We start from the raw sequence: 21,005 nt of genomic DNA on the forward strand, positions 1-21,005 counted from the left end.
AGCCACGGGAAGCCACGGGAAGGAGTGCCAGGAGTGCCCTAACTTTCACCAGCTGGCCGCCATGTTTACCGCGGCGCCGGAGACGCTTCCGCCGGGGGAGAGGAGCCAGGGGGCGGGAAAGGAAAGCAGGAATCCGGCCAGGTGAAAAAGCTGACTGGGACGTCGAAAAACCAACGTCGAAGTTGATCATATCAGTGGGAGAGGGGCAAAGATCCAACAGTGTTTGGCGGTCATACACAAGCAGTGAGCTGACAGAGACGAAAATAGACGCAAACAACACAAAAACGAACAGAGCTGACAGCGAGAGACGGCAGGCCAAAGCACATACTGGCGCCATCTTGGTCGGGGGCGTGGTCAAAACCCTCCCCAGGTGCATCAATACTTACATATGTGTAAGTTGCCCATGCCTTGGGCACTAATACACCCCCATACTATCACAGATGCTGGCTTTTGAACTTTGCATCTATAACAATCCAGATGGTTCTTTTCCTGTTTGTTCCGGAAGACACAGTTTCCAAAAACAATTTGAAATGTCAGTAACTACAGTTTGGCGCTACATCTGTAAGTGCAAGTTAAAACTCTACTACGCAAAGCGAATGCCGTTTATCAACAACACCCAGAAACGCCGCTGGCTTCGCTGGGCCCGAGCTCATCTAAGATGGACTGATGCAAAGTGGAAGTGTTCTGTAGTCAACATTTCAAATTGTTTTTGGAAACTGTGGACGTCGTGTCGTCCGGAACAAAGAGGAAAAGAACCATCCGGATTGTTGTAGGCGCAAAGTTCTAAAGCCAGCATCTGTGATGGTATGGGGGTGTATTAGTGCCCAAGGCATGGGTAACTTACACATCTATGAAGGCACCATTCATGCTGAAAGGTACATACAGGTTTGGAGCAACATATGTTGCCATCCAAGCAACGTTATCATGGACGCCCCTGCTTATTTCAGCGAGACAATGCCAAGCCACGTGTTACAATAGTGTGGCTTCATAGTAAAAGAGTGCGGGTACTAGACTGGCCTGTCTGTAGCCCAGACCTGTCTCCCATTGAAAATGTGTGGCCCAATATGAAGCCTAAAATACCACAACGGAGAGACTTCGGACTGTTGAACAACTTAAGCTGTACATCAAGCAAGAATGGGAAATAGTTCCACCTGAAAAGCTTCAAAAATTGGTCTCCTCAGTTCCCAAACGTTTACTGAGTGTTGTTAAAAGGAAATGCCGTGTAACACAGTGGTAAAAATGCCCCTGTGCCAACTTTTTTGCAATGTGTTGCTGCCATTAAATTCTAAGTTAATGATTATTTGCACAAAAAAAAAAAAAAAGTTTCTCAGTTCGAACATTAAATATCTTGTCTTTGCAGTCTATTCAATTGAATATAAGTTGAAAAGGTTTAGCAAATGTATTTATTTATTTGAATTAGGACAATGCATATTCATCAACATAGAGCAACAGTATAAATATGCCGGAGTTAGCACAATAGCTCATTTTCATCCGTTGTCCTAATCATTGTATTCTGTTTTTTTATTTACGAATTCCACAACGTGCCAACTTCACTGGTTTTGGGTTTTGTATGCCAGCGTGGCTCTGGTAAAGTTGAAAAAATGTAGACATTGATCCTCCTTCTCTTACCAGAGATCCTCTTTCTCACGCCTCGCATTCATACTGTACAACTTTTTGGGGGGTTTCAGAGGAAGAGGTGAGGCAGCAGACATTCCTAGAGAGCATCTGGGGTAAGAAGGAGGAGGAGGAGGAAGTGGATGAGAGTGGTGAAGGTTGGTGGGAGTATTGAGGGCGTGGGGGGTCTGCAGGAGGAGGAGGCCGTCCCGAGGAAAATGCTCCCAGTGGAGGACAGCTGGCTGAGCAGAGAAGCAGGACGAGAAGAAGGTGCTGCTGCTGGACACACACACACACACACACACACAAACAAACACACACACACTTTCGGGGTGGATCATACAAGAAGTGTAAGCGCAGACATGTTTGACACCTCTCACTACCCCTTCAACTGTTTCAACTATGACGGTGACGGATACGCTTCGTGTAGCACAGACCAGGAGAAGAAGATGTGCAGACCTGCTTACAGGTAGGACACAACTCAAGTTCTCATGTACTTTTATCTTTTCATTTATTCATTTAATTCACCTTCTTTTCCAATGGAACATCAACATTAGGATTACGGTGCATAATTCATATCATATGCAATAATAACTTTGTCATAATATATTTGTACTATAATATATAAACTGCAGAACTATAACAGATTATTATTACATTTACTCATGTTTTACTATGCCTTGATTGTTTTTGTCCTTTAGAATTATGCAGCAAGTTAGACATTAGACATAATTAACATCATGTTTTTTTGTAATAGAACTGCATCAAGCATGTCCAAAAATATCTTCAATAAATTATAATATGTATTTCCTATGATTCGATGATTTCAAATAAATATGAATGATTACAAATAATTTTAGAATATAAAGCCGTTAAGTAAAATAAAATAAGCGTTATAATAACAATAAAGGGACATAAAAGAGTAGGCTGTATTTAAATATACAACAATATAATGCCTACATTTAAATTGTATTAGGTTTTTTTATGTGACACACTACATTAATTTTTTGTTAAGTTACACGCTCTTTTTGTTTGATTAAAAAAATATCCATAAATGTAATAAGAAAATCAAAAAGAAAATATATATATATACTCTTTTTATATGTAATGTAAATCTTTCAACATAACCAAACAACAGAATTGGATGCTGTCTTGCATTTTTTTGTATTAATACGTTTAAATACTTGTATTCATATTTATACTGCATATACATTTACCAAATATAATAAAATAAATTATTTAATTTTTTGGGGTAGGGTGGGTTCATGTATATTAAAATATGAAGTTCATATACAATACTGCCCATGCATTCACACACACAAAAGATAAATAGGCCTATGTTTTCCTTAACACAACTAACCAACAGGATTGGATGCTCTCCTACATTTTTTTTTAATTATAAATGAAAACGTTAAAAGGTTTGTTTTGTTTTATTTTTTTTATCTTATTTTTTAATCAAGAAAAAAATATAATACAATGGATTATTTGATTTTTTGGGGGCAGGGAGGTCATGTTCATTTTGATATAAAGGCTTTTTGATACAAAAAAATAAAGGCCTATAGTTTATTCAACATACTGTAAATAACCAACAGGATTGGATGCCCTCTTACAGTTATTTTCTTATTAGCAATAAACCCTTTTTTTTTTTTTTTTTTTTTTTTTAAATCAAGAAAATAATATAATACGATAAATTATTAGATTTTCATTTGGGGGCGAGTTATAAAATATGAAGTTGTATTGACATTAATACTGCACACACATACAACACACAATCAACGTAACTGACCAACAGGCTGTCTTAAAATTGTTTTTATTTGCAATAAACACATTAAAATATTATTTATTAAGAAAATAATATAATACAATAAATTATAAAACAAATTACAAAAATTCTGGGAGGTTGGGATGTCATCCATCCATCCATCCATGTTTTATTTCGTTTTTAAATACAATACAATACATGATTATATTTTTGGTGGGAGAGTCATGATTATGAAAAAATATGAAGGTTTATTGACACATACAATACTGCACTTACCTAACAGTGTGTGAGTATATAATTAAGACTAACATCCGCGTATCTACATTTTTAAATATGTATTTTAACTTGAGAAATAATAAAATAACCTTCGACATGGATGTTGCCTAACTGCTGTATTGTGTGCGTGTGTCAGCTACATCGCCCTGATCGCCATGGCGATTCAGCAGAGCCCTGAGCAGAGGGTGACTCTGTCAGGCATCTATGAGTTCATCATGAGGAGGTTTCCTTACTATCGCTCCAACCAGAGAGCCTGGCAGAACTCCATCAGACATAACTTATCGCTCAACAGCTGCTTCATTAAGGTGCATCCACACACAGGACGTAATTAGAATGATGACAATGATGATGATGATGATGATGATGAAGATAAGCATGACGCTGCTCTCGCACAGGTCCCCAGGACAGAAGGGAATGAGAAGGGAAAAGGAAACTTCTGGACTTTTGCCCCCGGCTGCGAATCCATGCTTGACCTCTTTGAAAACGGCAACTTCCGGCGTCGCAGGCGCAGGCGGAACATGAAAATCGGCCTCCGCGATTCAGGAGAAGCTCCCACTTTCCAGCCTGCAGAAAGTGCCGTCAAACGGCACAACACGTCTCATGCGGCCCGCCGCCCCGAAGCCGACTCCGACCTCTGCCCCTTGACCCCGCAGCGATCTCGACCGTGTCCGCCGCTGGTCCCGAACCCCGTCCAGGGGAAACCGGGATCCGAGATCAAGTTCAGCATTGACTACATCCTGTCTACGCCAAACCCGCCCATGCTTGGGATCAGATCTTCGGGGCCACCCATTCATGTGGTGGAGCCACAACACTTCAACCTGCACTTCTGGACTCTGTAAGGACCAGCATTTGGCTGAAGACGTCCCGAGACACTTGAAAACGAAACAAAAAGAGGATCAAAGTAGACATGCAGGTACAGAACACAGAATAAATTGTATACATCATTCATCATGTTATCCATATATGTATACAGTAAGAGCAGAATGTACAGGAGAGACTTCCAAAGCACAGTTTAATTATAACATCAATAATCTTATTTTGTCATTGTTTTTGTCTTGTCCCAACAGACCAAATAAGAAGCATGAAAATGTTCTCATATCAAAATTTAAGTGCCGCAATCTTCCATTATTTCAGTCTTCGACCGTGACTGATGACAAATGGCAAAAATAACTTGAGAGATGGCTCAACAGAATTAATGTCAGTACATGAAAGACACTTAAAAACATTGCTAATTATATAAAAAAATACTACTAATAGTACATATATTTATTCCAAAGAAAATTGTACTGGTAGTGCTTTTTTCCAGGGGGGGGTTTGCCCATCATCCACAATCCATGTGAGACTAGAACACATGTCTTTCCCTTTTCTGTGCATTCTAAATGACAAAAAACTGCCAGTAAGAGACGGCTAACAACGCAGGTAATGGGGATACTATCTATTCTGCCTATAAAGCCCTCTAAAAAAACATCCAAACTCCTTCAAGACTGTTTTATATACACATTGTAAGTATATAAATGATAAATGATAAATGGGTTGTACTTGTATAGCGCTTTTCTACCTTCAAGGTACTCAAAGCGCTTTGACACTACTTCCACATTTACCCATTCACACACACATTCACACACTGATGGAGGGAGCTGCCATGCAAGGCGCTAACCAGCACCCATCAGGAGCAAGGGTGAAGTGTCTTGCTCAGGACACAACGGACATGACGAGGTTGGTACTAGGTGGGGATTGAACCAGGGACCCTCGGGTCGCGCACGGCCATTCTTCCACTGCGCCACGCCGTCCTATGTAATGTAATAATATTATATAGTAGTTTTTTAATGTATTTATTATAATATATAATAATTAGAGATGTCAACATATTCCGATATCCGATATTCCGATATTGTCCAACTCTTTAATTACTGATACCGATATCAACCACTATCGATATCAACCGATATATACAGTCGTGGAATTAACACATTATTATGCCTAATTTGGACAACCAGGTATGGTGAAGATAAGGTACTTTTAAAAAAAATAAAATAAAATTAAAAACATTTTATTGAATAAAAAAGAAAGTAAAACAATATAAAAACAGTTACATAGAAACTAGTAATTAATGAAAATTTGTAAAATTAACTGTTAAAGGTTAGTACTATTAGTGGACCAGCAGCACGCACAACCATGTGTGCTTACAGACTGTATCCCTTGCAGACTGTATTGATATATATTGATATATAATGTAGGAACCAGAATATTAATAACAGAAATAAATAACCCTTTTGTGTGAATGAGTGTGAATGGGGGAGGGAGTTTTTTTTTTTTAATGTTGATTTAATAAAAAAAAAAAAAAAAAACGATACCGATAATTAAAAAAATGATACCGATAATTTCCGATATTACATTTTAACGCATGTATCGGACATCTCTAATTAAAACTCATATTAGTACAAATGTATTATAGTTGTAGAAAGAAACACCGCCATTTCGTGGGTAGATGAGAGATGATGAGAGATGCTCGTCACACTTCAACAACTCTAATATGTAAGTGCTGCCTCTTTACTCGGTCAGCATTATAATTAAATGTCAAATAGATATGTAAATACCTGTAAACTAAAAACGAAATGCTCACAGTCGTCTCTTGCAACATCGTGCTTCAAATATTGCAGCTTCACAACATCGGAATTTTTTTCAAGCATATTCTATGACATTAAGCATTAAGCATTTCCAAGCATACAAATGGACTAAAAATGTTATTACACCATCAGTATTGGCCACTAGCAGTGATGTGCAAGCTATTTGGAAACTGCAGTAAGCTAAGCTACAAGTTACTCTCGATTACAGAGGAAGCTATCCCCAGAGATATTGTAGCAAGCTATACATACATATATATATATATATATATATATTTATATATATAATCCCCTGAAGAGCAGGGAAACCTGCGAAACAGGCTTGTAGGGATGAAATGAAGCCCATATATATATATATATATATATATATATATATGTATGTGTGGGGAAAAAAAAAATCACAAGACTATTTCATCTCTACAGGCCTGTTTCATGAGGGGGGTACCCTCAATCGTCAGGAGATTTTAATGGGAGCATTCGCATACCATGGTTTATATAGGGCACAGAGTGGGTGGGTACAGGCTGGCCTAGGGGCGTGGTGATTGGTTCATGTGTTACCTAGGAGGTGTTTCCGTCTATGGCGGCATGTTGTTACAATTTCGCTGCGCTTGTTGAGGGATGACAGGTCTGGACGGTAGATAATAAACAGTTTCTCTTTCAAGCATAGGTTGCATCTTTTATTACCACTATTGTAAGGTGTGCTGGATGCAAGAATTTGCCATGTTATTGAATATTCAACATTATTGTCTTTGAGGTCCCAAATGTGTTTGCTGAGTTCTGTGGTATTTCGCAGGTTTTTGTTCCTGAAAGAAGCCTTGTGGTTGTTCCATCTGGTTTTGAATTCACCCTCGGTTAATCCTACATATGTGTCGGATGTGTTAATGTCCTTGCGTATTACCTTAGATTGGTAGACAACTGATGTTTGTAAGCATCCCCCGTTGAGGGGGCAATCAGGTTTCTTTCGACAGTTACATGCTTTGTTGGTTTTGGAGTCGTTCTGACTGGGGGTCGACGGCTCATTTGCAATTGTTTTGTTGTGGTTTGAGATGATTTGTCGTATATTGTTCATGCAGCTGTAGCTCAATAATATATATATATATATATATATGTATATATATATATATATATATATATATATATATATATATATATATATATATACATATATATATATTACATACATATACATTTCTATGTGGAGTTTGCATGTTCTCCCCGTGACTGTGTGGGTTCCCCCCGGCCCCGGGTACTCCGGCTTCCTAGCTCCCGCCTCCAAAGACATGCACCCGGGGATAGGTTGATTGGCAACACTAAATGGTCCCTAGTGTGTGAATGTGAGTGTGAATGTTGTCCGTCTATCTGTGTTGGCCCTGTGATGAGATGGCGACTTGTCCAGGGTGTACGCCGCCTTCCGCCCGAATGCAGCTGGGATAGGCTCCAGACCCCCCCGCGACCCCGAACGAGACAAGCGGTAGAAAATGGATGGATATATATATATATATATATATATATATATATATATATATATATATATATGTAGAGAAAAAATGCTGAGTTTGATTGTTTTTCATAATAAACACACTCTGGAAACGTGCCCTCTGTGTGGCTTTTTGATATTTTAACATGTCTTTTAACGTGCAAAGTTGCGGTATCATGTACAAAATGAGGGGCGCTCCCACGCTTCACGGGTCTAAAAATAGCTAAACTACAGGAATCGCTACTGGTCCAAAAAGGAGCTCCTTGTAACTCGCTACTGCCCATCACTGGCCACTAGATGAGGCCAAACCAATCAGAGCATGCTGTTCAGTATTGTGGCCATTGATTGGCTCCACCTCAGACTGCATTACTCTGTTAGAGTACAAAGAGTGTAGAAGTGAAAAGGTGTTATTTCATGCCTAGACAACTTTCATCATGTTAAAAAGTGTATTTAGAGCAGGGGTCTGGAACCTTTTTTGGCTGAGAGAGCCATGAAAGCCAAATATTTTAAAATGTATGAGAGCCATATAATATTTTTTTAACACAAAAATGTGTGCATTTTTAAGTAAGACCAACATTTTTAGAGTATAATAAGTCTCTTATTTTTTTTAACAACATTGTTATTCTGAAGCTAACCAATAATAAATAAAATACTTCTTACCATTAATGCGACTTCTTGAACAGTTAAAGTTAAAGTTAAAGTACCACTGATAGTCACACACACACTAGGTGTGGTTAAATGTGTCCTCTGCATTTGACCCATTCCCTTGTTCACCCCCTGGAAGGTGAGGGAAGCAGTGAGCAGCAGCAGTGGCGGCGCCCGGGAATCATTTTTTGTTGATTCAACCCCCAATTCCAACCCTTGATGCTGAGTGCCAAGCAGGGAGGTAATGGGTCCCATTTTTATAGTCTTTGGTATGACTCGGTTTGAACTCACGACCTACCGATCTCAGGACGGACACTCTAGCCACTCGGCCACTGAGTAGGTTGCGGTAGAAAACGGATGGATGGATTAAAATGCATGAGAATGTTTTACATTTTGAACGTTATTTTTAACCCTGTGATTACCAGCGGGATATTTCATCACTTATCATGTTAAGCAATGTCAGCTAAGATTGATCTGAGAGCCAGATGCAGTCATCCAAAGAGCCACATCTGGCTCGAGAGCCATAGGTTCCCTACCCCTGTTCTAGAGGGTAGTAAACATGTTTTAACAGCAATAAAGGAGGGATTATGCTCATACTTGCCAACCCTCCCGAATTTTCCGGGAGACTCCCGAATTTCAGTGCCTCTCCTGAAAATCTCCCGGGACAACCATTCTCCCGAATTTCTCCCGATTTCCAGCCGGACAACAATATTGGGGGCGTGCCTTAAAGGCACTGCCTTTAGCGTCGTCTCTCACCTGAAAAGGAGACTATTATATATGTCTCCGTTATCCATAGGTTTATCTATAACACATAAAGTAGGCAGGCACGGAGCTATTTCTCAGCGTGTGTTTATTCCAGCCGGCACGTTAATACACTGACACACAACATCCGGATTCCCATCATGCATTGCTTCAAAACTACAGCAAGTAGTAATGTCCAAAATTTCCAGCCGGACAAACAATATTGGGGGCGTGCCTTAAAGGCACTGCCTTTAGCGTCGTCTCACCTGAAAAGGAGACTATTATATATGTCTCCGTTATCCATAGGTTTATCTATAACCCATAACACGGTGGCCGAATTGATATAGTCACTCATGAACGGTCAGAGAAGCACAAGGCGGCGGCAACGCAGTATTATGGGCCACCTTGCAAGCAACATTCCGTTCGTGAAGGATATGTTCCCGGATTCAGAGATCGCTCGCCAGTACTCAAATGGCAGAACAAAGGCTACTCAAATAGTGAAAGGTAAGTGTTATTTACTGTGTACTGTACTATATATATATATATATATATATATATATATATATATATATATATATATATATATATATATATATGTCTTAATAAGGTTATCCAAAAAATAGTGCTCGATACCGTAGTAGAGCGCAATATATGTATGTGTGGGGAAAAAAAATCACAAGACTATTTCATCTCTACAGGCCTGTTTCATGAGGGGGGTACCCTCAATCGTCAGGAGATTTTAATGGGAGCATTCGCATACCATGGTTTATATAGGGCACAGAGTGGGTGGGTACAGGCTGGCCTAGGGGCGTGGTGATTGGTTCATGTGTTACCTAGGAGGTGTTTCCGTCTATGGCGGCATGTTGTTACAATTTCGCTGCGCTTGTTGAGGGATGACAGGTCTGGACGGTAGATAATAAACAGTTTCTCTTTCAAGCATAGGTTGCATCTTTTATTACCACTATTGTAAGGTGTGCTGGATGCAAGAATTTGCCATGTTATTGAATATTCAACATTATTGTCTTTGAGGTCCCAAATGTGTTTGCTGAGTTCTGTGGTATTTCGCAGGTTTTTGTTCCTGAAAGAAGCCTTGTGGTTGTTCCATCTGGTTTTGAATTCACCCTCGGTTAATCCTACATATGTGTCGGATGTGTTAATGTCCTTGCGTATTACCTTAGATTGGTAGACAACTGATGTTTGTAAGCATCCCCCGTTGAGGGGGCAATCAGGTTTCTTTCGACAGTTACATGCTTTGTTGGTTTTGGAGTCGTTCTGACTGGGGGTCGACGGCTCATTTGCAATTGTTTTGTTGTGGTTTGAGATGATTTGTCGTTGCTTACAAACATCAGTTGTCTACCAATCTAAGGTAATACGCAAGGACATTAACACATCCGACACATATGTAGGATTAACCGAGGGTGAATTCAAAACCAGATGGAACAACCACAAGGCTTCTTTCAGGAACAAAAACCTGCGAAATACCACAGAACTCAGCAAACACATTTGGGACCTCAAAGACAATAATGTTGAATATTCAATAACATGGCAAATCCTTGCATCCAGCACACCTTACAATAGTGGTAATAAAAGATGCAACCTATGCTTGAAAGAGAAACTGTTTATTATCTACCGTCCAGACCTGTCATCCCTCAACAAGCGCAGCGAAATTGTAACAACATGCCGCCATAGACGGAAACACCTCCTAGGTAACACATGAGCCAATCACCACGCCCCTAGGCCAGCCTGTACCCACCCACTCTGTGCCCTATATAAACCATGGTATGCGAATGCTCCCACTAAAATCTCCTGACGATTGAGGGTACCCCCCTCATGAAACAGGCCTGTAGAGATGAAATAGTCTTGTGATTTTTTTTCCCCCCACACATACATATATATATATATATATATATATATATATATATATATATATATATATATATATATATATATATATATATATATATATATATATATATATATATATATATATATATATATATAAGAAATACTTTAATTTCAGTGAATTCTAGCTATAAATATACTCCTCCCCCCATAACCCCCCCCAATCTCCTGAATTCGGAGGTCTCAAGGTTGGCAAGTATGATTATGCTGTATATACTACATTTGGCTTATAGTTCTGCAGACAGGAACAGGAAGTAGATTCGAGCTACACATTGTCGTCCCTGCTTTGTCTTCACAAGAAACATACAATTTGGTTTGATTGACGTGTACGGTGGCACAGGGGTTAGTGCATCTGCCTCTCAATACGAGTATAGTCCTGGGTTCAATCCCGGGCTCGGGATCTTTCTGTGTGGAGTTTGCATGTTCTCCCCGTGACTGCGTGGGTTCCCTCCGGGTACTCCGGCTTCCTCCCACCTCCAAAGACATGCACCTGGGGATAGGTTGATTGGCAACACTAAATGGTCCCTAGTGTGTGAATGTGAGTGTGAATGTTGTCTGTCTATCTGTATTGGCCCTGCGATGAGGTGGCGACTTGTCCAGGGTGTACCCCGCCTTCCGCCCGATTGCAGCTGAGATAGGCTCCAGCGACCCCCCCCGCGACCCCAAAAGGGACAAGCGGTAGAAAATGGATGGATGGATGGATGACGTGCGTGTTTGAGCGCCGGCACAATTATATTGGCCAAAATGTTGCTGAGTGGACAAAATGTGCGGGGGAAGTTGCGACAAAAAACACTGATATTTCTGACATATCGATTTCATCCCTATAGTGTTGGTCTGACACCAGTATTGATAACATATTTAGGTCTCTATTGCACAAAGCTAAGAATAATCAGGCGCAGGCCTGTTACCACGGCGCTTGCCTGCTAATTTCCCTCTTCATTCATGACCTTTAAAAATCCTGATTAACTGACACTTAAACTCTAATCCAGTTGTTCCTTATTATATTATTATTACGTATGCCTCCCGCTAATGAAAAACAACAACAGCAACAACAACAAAAAAACCAAATATTTCCCACACAGAGGAGATCAATCATACTTGTGTGCCGCTGAAGGGACATTTTTCCAATGTAACCTTTATATTGTGTGTTGAACACACTTAACATGAGTGGCATTTAATATAGTGTAACACTTGCAAGGTGAGGCCAAGATGTGACCCTATTTAAATAGGAGGGGGTTCGCTCCCTCCCCCCCCAGTCTCTGCAAAAACCTTGATGCTATTTTAATTAAACACACCTTATACTGTATATACACCTTTGCAAACGCCCCTCATTGATCCGTGTGTGTGCATGCATGTGTGTGTGTTTGTGTGTGCGTGCTGCCCCCCAGCAAACGTCGGCAGCGGCGCCAGCGTTTATGGATCAGCAAGTTTCCATTAACAAAGTTGTCCATGTTGAATAAGCGCGGGGCTACTATGCACGCCGTGGATATATTTGGGTAAATTAACTTAGCATAAAGTGCTCCGAGGCGACAGGAGGCAGAAGTAGAAAAGCAAGGCGCCTAAAAGTCAATGCACATATTGCGCGAGTGGAGCTAGCGGCCCAATAAATATGCTGGAATCCTGCTTGGCTTGAGTCACTGGCTTCTAATTGCTGTTGATAACTTCATCAAATGTGTGGAAGGAGCGGCTGCAGGCAGCAGGAAGTAGTGTCGCATGATGTGAGGCGCTAATAAAAACAATAAACACAAATGGGTTATTTAGCGGCTGCTAATTAAATGTGGGTAAGGATCGGAAATAAACAATCATTTATAAAAGCACATTATTTCATCTATAAAAAAATCCATCCATCCATCCATTTTCTACCGCTTATTCCCTTTGGGGTCGCGGGGGTCGCTGGAGCCTATCTCAGCTACAATCGGGCGGAAGGCGGGGTACACCCTGGACAAGTCGCCACCTCATCGCAGGGCCAACACAGATAGACAGACAACATTCACACTCACATCCACACACTAGGGCCAATTTAGTGTTGCCAATCAACTTATCCCCAGGTGCATGTCTTTGGAAGTGGGAGGAAGCCGGAGTACCCGGAGGGAACCCACGCAGTCACGGGGAGGACATGCAAACTCCACACAGAAAGATCCCGAGCCCGGGATTGAACCCAAGACTACTCAGGACCTTCGTATTGTGAGGCAGATGCACTAACCCCTCTGCCACCGTGAAGTTAAAAAAATGATTATTTCATTTATAAAGTTATTATTATTTGATTTACAAAATTATTATAGTTTTATTTAAAAACATGTGTGTTATTTCATTTATAAAGCTATTATTATTTTATTTATGAAATTAATATTATTAATTAATATCACATTTGTAAGTATTTCTTGTAATGTTAACCTATAAAAACACAGGATTTCACCAAAATTTGGAAAAAGAATACTATATTGATGTTTTACTCGTTTTATACCATAAATACTTCAAATTACACACAAGTTGGGAATAAAAGCACACACACTCAGGGGTCATTGTCAAACTACCGTACTGTTTTAATTGATTAAAACTAGGGATGTCCGATAATGGCTTTTTGCCGATATCCGATATTCCGATATTGTCCAGCTCTTTAATTACCGATACCGATATCAACCGATATATACAGTCGTGGAATTAACGCATTATTATGCCTAATTTGGACAACCAAGTATGGTAAAGATTAGGTACTTTTAACAAAAATTAATAAAATAAAATAAGATAAATAAATTAAAAACATTTTCTTGAATAAAAAAGAAAGTAAAACAATATAAAAACAGTTACATAGAAACTAGTAATTAATGAAAATGAGTAAAATTAACTGTTAAAGGTTAGTACTATTCGTGGACCAGCAGCACGCACAATGATGTGTGCTTACGGACTGTATCCCTTGCAGACTGTATTGATATATATTGATATATAATGTAGGAACCAGAATATTAATAACAGAAAGAAACAACCCTTTTGTGTGAATGAATGTGAATAGGGGAGGGAGGTTTTTTGGGTTGGTGCACTAATTGTAATTGTATCTTGTGTTTTTTATGTTTATTTAAAAACAAAAAAAAACAACAAAAAAAACATTCCGATAATAAAAAAAAACGATACCCGATAATTCCCGATATTACATTTTAACGCATTTATCGACATCTCTAATTAAAACTCATATTTCTCATAAAAATGTATTATAGTTGTAGAAAGAAACACAGCCATTTCGTGGGTAGATGGGAGACGATGAGAGATGCTCTTCACACTTCAACAACCCTAATATGTAAGTGCTGCCTCTTTACTCGGTCAGCATTGCAAATGAAAATCTGTTCCTATAAATAAATGTCAAATAAATATGTAAATACCTGTAAACTAAAAACGAAATGCTCACAGTCGTCTCTAGCAACATCGTGCTTCAAATATTGCAGCTTCACAACATCAGAATTGTTTTATTTCATTTATAAAACTATTATTATTTTATATATGAAATTAATATTATTTTTTGAATGTTTTTGCATGCGTAACCTTTAACATTTAGTGTCAGCGTTCATCTGTTATGTTTTTTTTTCCCTGCAAGGGTGCCAGTCATAAGAAAATCAACATGTCAATCAATGGCCAATGGGCGACGTGTTTGTATATATATATATATATATATATATTTCTGTTTGATGTGCGCAGGATTGGAAGTGTCCAGAAGGCTTTTTATTCATAAAAAAACAAAAAGGTGTGACATTTAAATCAAAATACAGCTGGAATATACACCATTTGTCATTTAGTAAACATGTTGCCCTAACATCAACAAGAATGCTGAATATTCTCTCACCTGCCGAAAGAGGCGGTCGATACTAACCATCTGGCTGTTGAGCCGCTAAAACGGTAAACACAGGAAGTGAAGTGAATTATATTTATATAGCGCCTTTTCTCTAGTGACTCAAAGTGCTTTACATAGTGAAACCCAATATCTAAGTTCCATTTCAACCAGTGTGGGTGGCACTGAGAGCAGGTGGGTAAAGTGTCTTGCCCAAGGACACAACAGCAGTGACTAGGATGGCGGAAGCGAGGATCAAACCTGGAACCCTCAAGTTGTTGGCACGGCCGCTCTACCAACCGAGCTACACCGCCCCCGACGGACTTGTATCACCCATGCCTGTACTTTTTACTTAGACATTTCTCAATATCATCATAATTGTGTGAATGCTCCAAAGCATTCACTCATTGATTGATTGATTGATCGAAACTTGTATTAGTAGATTGCACAGTACAGTACATATTCCGTACAATTGACCACTAAATGGTAACACCCGAATAAGTCTTTCAACTTGTTTAAGTTGGGGTCCACGTTATGGTTTTCTACACCAAAATTAATCTATTTATTGTGTGAATGCTCCAAAGCATTCACACAATAAATAGATGAATTTTGTGACATTTTTACCATTCAGAATGAATTGGCCATTTTTCAAACTTTTACCATTTCCACATTTTTCAACTTATTCGAACCATTCCACCTTCAACAGATTTCACCAATCTGGAAATTCAAACTATAATTTTTCCAAGTTCAAAAAAATTCCAGGATTTTCCAGAATTCCTGCTTTTCCAAAGCCCTATTTCCACCCTTTTTTCTGGAGACTACTCCTTCCACATTTTTCAACGCATTTCAACGTTCTACCGTCAAAACGATCTTCTTAATCAGGACAAAAAACGAAGTTGTTTTTTGAACTGGAAAAATTCCCGGTTTTCCTGAAATTCCAGGAATTCCGTAATACAATTTCTCAATTCAATATGTTACTACTTCAACATTTCTCCACCGATTTGAAAAATTTCAACACCAACCATTTCAACTCATTCAGACCATTTAATTATTTTTTTTTACCATTTTCAAAAGAATTTCCGCTTTTCCCGAAATTCCTAATTTTTTCTGAAATTCCCATTGAAATCAATGGGACATTCATCAAAGTTCCACAATTCCCACATTTTTAATCTGATTCAAACTGATTCAACTTAAAAATATTCAGCCTGTTCAGGAATTGTGAGCTCTACTTAAACAATTATACAAAAAAATTCCCGGATTTCCCGTAATTCCTTTTTTTTTTTTTTTGCATTTTTCCCCATTCAAAATTAATTGACCATTTTTCAAACTTCCACAATTCCCACATTCTTCAACCCATTCAAACCATTCCACCTTCAACACATTCAACTCATCCTGGACATTCAAACTACCATCTTTCCACATTCAACAAATTTTCCGGAATTCCCGTTTTTTGGAACCCTATTTCCACTCTTCTTAAGTTTGACTACTCCTTTCACATTTTTCAACCCATTTCGACTGTTCCACTGTCAATATACAATAATTCCCGGTTATCCCGAAATTCCAGGAATTTCTCAATTAAAAACTGTTACTAATTCAACATTTCTTGACCAAATTAAACAATTCCAACACCAACCAATTCAGCTCATTCGGGACATTCATGCTCCTAATCATTTTCAAAAAAAATCCTGCTTTTCCTAAAATTCCCAAATTTCCAGGAAGTTCCCATTGAAATGAATGGGACATTTTTTCCAAGATGCACAATTCCCACATTTTTCAGCCTATTCAAACCATTCCAACATCAACACATTCCACTCATCCTGGACATTCAAACTAACACTTTCCCAAGTTCCAAACCAAATTCCGGTTTCCCTGGAAATGCAAACTCTTTAACATTCAAACCATTGCAACATTCAAACTATTTCAGCGTTCAAACGATTTCAACATTTAAATTATTTCTACATTCATCCTACGTTCCATTAGGATTTTAGCATTTCAGTTCAGCGTCAGCTTTTCAACATTCAAACCATTCCCACATCCAAATTATTCTTACATTCATACTACATTCTGTCAGCATTTCACTTCAACTTCAGCATTGGAGCATTCACACGCAATTCCTTCAGGAATTGCCTCTTCTAGTTGCTTTGTCATTTTTGTATGGACTACCAGATTGGACATTTTTTAAAAATACAAACCCTGTTTCCATATGAGTTGGGAAATTGTGTTAGATGTAAATATAAACGGAATACAATGATTTGCAAATCCTTTTCAACCCATATTCAATTGAATGCACTACAAAGACAAGATATTTGATGTTCAAACTCATAAACTTTTTTTTTTTTTTTTGCAAATAATAATTAACTTAGAATTTCATGGCTGCAACACGTGCCAAAGTAGTTGGGAAAGGGCATGTTCACCACTGTGTTACATCACCTTTTCTTTTAACAAAACTCAATAAATGATTGGGAACTGAGGAAACTAATTGTTGAAGCTTTGAAAGTGGAATTCTTTCCCATTCTTGTTTTATGTAGAGCTTCAGTCGTTCAACAGTCCGGGGTCTCAGCTGTCGTATTTTACGCTTCATAATGCGCCACACATTTTCAATGGGAGACAGGTCTGGACTGCAGGCGGGCCAGGAAAGTACCCGCACTCTTTTTTTACGAAGCCACGCTGTTGTAACACGTGCTGAATGTGGCTTGGCATTGTCTTGCTGAAATAAGCAGGGGCGTCCATGAAAAAGACGGCGCTTAGATGGCAGCATATGTTGTTCCAAAACCTGTATGTACCTTTCAGCATACCATCACAGATGCTGGCTTTTGAACTTTGCGTCGATAACAGTCTGGATGGTTCGCTTCCCCTTTGGTCTGGATGACACGATGTAGAATATTTCCAAAAGATTTTCGGGCCCAGAGAAGCCGGCGGCGTTTCTGGATGTTGTTGATAAATGGCTTTCGCTTTGCATAGTAGAGCTTTAACTTGCACTTACAGATGTAGCGACAAACTGTATTTAGTGACAGTGGGTTTCTGAAGTGTTCCTGAGCCTATGTGGTGATATCCTTTAGAGATTGATGTCAGTTTTTGATACAGTGCCGTCTGAGGGATCGAAGGTCACGGTCATTCAATGTTGGTTTCCGGCCATGCCGCTTACGTGGAGTGATTTCTCCAGATTCTCTGAACCCTTTGATGATATTATGGACCGTAGATGTTGAAATCCCGGAATTTCTTGCAATTGCACTTTGAGAAACGTTGTTCTTAAACTGTTTGACTATTTGCTCACGCAGTTGTGGACAAAGGGGTGTACCTCGCCCCATCCTTTCTTGTAAAAGACTGAGCATTTTTTGGGAAGCTGTTTTTATACCCAATCATGGCACCCACCTGTTCCCAATTAGCATGCACACCTGTGGGATGTTCCAAATAAGTGTTTGATGAGCATTCCTCAACTTTATTAGTATTTATTGCCACCTTTCCCAACTTCTTTGTCACGTGTTGCTGGCATCAAATTCTAAAGTTAATGATTATTTGCAAAAAAAAAAAGTTTATCAATTTGAACATCAAATATGTTTTCAACCCATATTCAACTGAATATGGGTTGAAAATGATTTGCAAATCATTGTATTCCGTTTATATTTACATCTAACACAATTTTCCAACTCATATGGAACCAGAGCCCTAAGAGATACTGGTTTGACTGAGTTAGCCTCCATAACCAACCGTAATGAAAGGGAGATCAAATGCTTCATATTGCAGCCAATATTTAAGAATTCTAATGTCGGTGGCCTAGTATTACAACCTAAAGTTTGGTAGTGCCAATCCTCAGAACGATTTGGGTCTCTTTAAATATTGTTTACATAACCTCTGAGTCTTTTTATTCCAAATTAAATCCAAAGTCTGAATATCTAATTTACGAAAGAAGGACTGAGGGACAAAAAGTGGTATACATTGGAACAAATAAGAAAATTGCGGAAGTGCATTCATTTGAACAGAATTGACACAAGCTACTGTGGGTAAGTTAAGTAGGCCCCATTCCCGAAAAACCTGGAAGGAACCCACGCAGTCACAGGGAGAACATTCAAACTCCACTCAGAAAGATCCCGAGGGCAGGATCAAACCCAGGACCTTTGTACTGTGAGGCAGACGCACTAACCCCTCTTCCTCCGTGCTGCCCTTGACAGGTTATATGAGTGTTTAAATACATTTTCAGGCCACTTTATATTAAATTTTTTGGCGCTTTTTTTTGTAAAAACAAATCACCAGCTAACAAACTCTATTTATATTTAGGGGGGTTTAGATATGTTCCAGATATGATGATATTATCATTTAAAAGTCAAGAACCTAATTAACGTTTTTACATGCGTTTTTAAAAAAAAGCTGGTTTCAACCAAATCCTTGCAATAATAAAGTTTTAGCACATGTAAACATGGCAAGTGTCTGTGTATGGGGTGCCGATGTTGAGTTTAGGGTGGCATGAATTTGGAGCTACGCCCCTGGTCATGATTATAATCACAATAAAAGGTTTTCTGCGATTGGCTGACGACCACTCCAAGGCGTACCTTGTCTCTCACCTGAAGTCAGCTGGGATAGGCTCCAGCTTAACTGTGACACTAACGAACATAATCAGTACAGAAAAGGAATGAATGAATGAAAAAGGTTTTAAGTAAAAACAACAAGAACTTATCAACTCACCTATTTGTGAACCATACAAGACGCAAAACTGAATTAAACGATTCCCTAAGGTGGTCCTTGGGTTTTGTTTCTAAACTGTGATGTACACTATATTGCCAAAAGTATTTGGCCACCCACACAAATGATCAGCATCAGGTGTCCTAATTACTTGGCCCGGCCACAGGTGTATAAAATCAAGCACTTAGGCATGGAGACTGTTTCTACTAACATTTGTGAAAGAATGGTCCGCTCTCAGGAGCTCAGTGATTTCCAGCGTGGAACTGTCATAGGATGCCACCTGTGCAACAAATCCAGTCGTGAAATTTCCTCGCTCCTAAATATTCCTAAGTCAACTGTCGGCTTTATTATAAGAAAATAGAAGAGTTTGGGAGTTGAACTTTGAATGCTCCATGACACCAAAACATTGTGGACAATTCCATGCTCCCAACCTTGTGGGAACAGTTTGGAGCGGGCCCCTTCCTCTTCCAACATGACTGTGCACCAATGCACGAAGCAATGTCCATAAATACATGGATGACAGAGTCTGGTGTGGATGAACTTGACTGGCCTGCACAGAGTCCTGACCTGAACCCGATAGAACATCTTTGGGATTAATAGGAACGGAGACTGAGAGCCAGGCTTTCTCGACCAACATCAATGTGTGACTTCACCAATGCGCTTTTGGAAGAATGGTCGGTAATTCCTATAAACCCACTCCGCAACCTTGTGGACAGCCTTCCCAGAAGAGTTGAAGCTGTGATAGCTGCAAAAGGTGGACCCACATCATATTGAACCCTATGGGCTAGGAATGGGATGGCACTTCAAGTTCATATGTGCAGGTTTTTGGCAATATAGTGCATGTCAGGTTTTGGTGTAAGTCTGATCTTGTACCTAAATTACCTCTTAAGTCATACTCACACTGTACACAGAACACATGAAGGACATAAAATACAGTCATAAAAACATAAGAATAAAATGAAATTGAAAAAAAGAGACCTGCCGTTTTAATAACACTATTGTGCTAATTAATATTGAGAGGTATTAATTGGACATGTTGAATGGACATAGGTTGATGATACAGAAAAGGTGTATTGTTTATCATACTACTGTAGTATACTACAATATATCTTATGACAGAAATGTTAGCTTTGAGTACTAAGTAGTAAAAGTTTCTGTTGGAAGTCAAAATAATCAATCGTTGATCAACAGGAATGAAGTTGATTGTGTGGAACATACTACTCCTCTGAGGCCTGCTGGAAGCATATCATTCTGTTCTATACAGCACTGGTATGGAAACAGGAGTTCAGAACATTCACGTGAAGCTATCCTTTGGCCACATACCTCTCTTGAGGGTGTGAAGGAGAGGAGCCTCAGCTCTTCCAGTTGTTCTAAAAAAAATGTGTTCTGTTGTGAATTGGTCTCTCGTCTGGCACCACTGAGGAACAAATACCCACTGTGGCCCCTCGACTCCAAAATGTTTCTACTGCA

The 21,005-nt window shown here is 39.2% G+C and overlaps 1 protein-coding gene and 1 long non-coding RNA gene across 2 annotated transcripts; one reads left to right on the top strand and one right to left on the bottom strand.

Moving 5' to 3' along the window:
* Positions 1-1,920: 1,920 nt before the first annotated feature.
* Positions 1,921-5,116, top strand: foxl3 (forkhead box L3). Its single transcript, XM_061966178.1, has 3 exons — positions 1,921-2,083; positions 3,789-3,957; positions 4,048-5,116. The coding sequence occupies exons 1-3, from the start codon at positions 1,977-1,979 to the stop codon at positions 4,489-4,491; spliced, it is 720 nt and encodes a 239-aa protein (XP_061822162.1). The 5' UTR covers positions 1,921-1,976; the 3' UTR covers positions 4,492-5,116.
* Positions 4,278-19,645, bottom strand: LOC133610107 (uncharacterized). Its single transcript, XR_009815838.1, has 3 exons — positions 19,539-19,645; positions 19,406-19,456; positions 4,278-4,524 (listed from the first exon to the last, which is right to left on the bottom strand). It is a non-coding gene; the product is annotated as an uncharacterized lncRNA (long non-coding RNA).
* Between the last annotated feature and the right edge of the window lie 1,360 nt (positions 19,646-21,005).

The sequence above is a fragment of the Nerophis lumbriciformis genome, linkage group LG11 (assembly GCF_033978685.3).
Source record: "Nerophis lumbriciformis linkage group LG11, RoL_Nlum_v2.1, whole genome shotgun sequence".
Classification (NCBI taxonomy): domain Eukaryota; kingdom Metazoa; phylum Chordata; class Actinopteri; order Syngnathiformes; family Syngnathidae; genus Nerophis; species Nerophis lumbriciformis.

What these genes read in the sequence shown, in the direction of transcription:
- foxl3 (XM_061966178.1), top strand. Translation starts at nt 1,977, where the DNA reads ATGTTTGACACCTCTCACTACCCCTTCAACTGTTTCAACTATGACGGT. An exon ending in ATGTGCAGACCTGCTTACAG is followed by an intron (nt 2,084 to 3,788) that starts GTAGGACACAAC and finishes TGCGTGTGTCAG; the next exon opens with CTACATCGCCCTGATCGCCA. An exon ending in TCAACAGCTGCTTCATTAAG is followed by an intron (nt 3,958 to 4,047) that starts GTGCATCCACAC and finishes GCTCTCGCACAG; the next exon opens with GTCCCCAGGACAGAAGGGAA.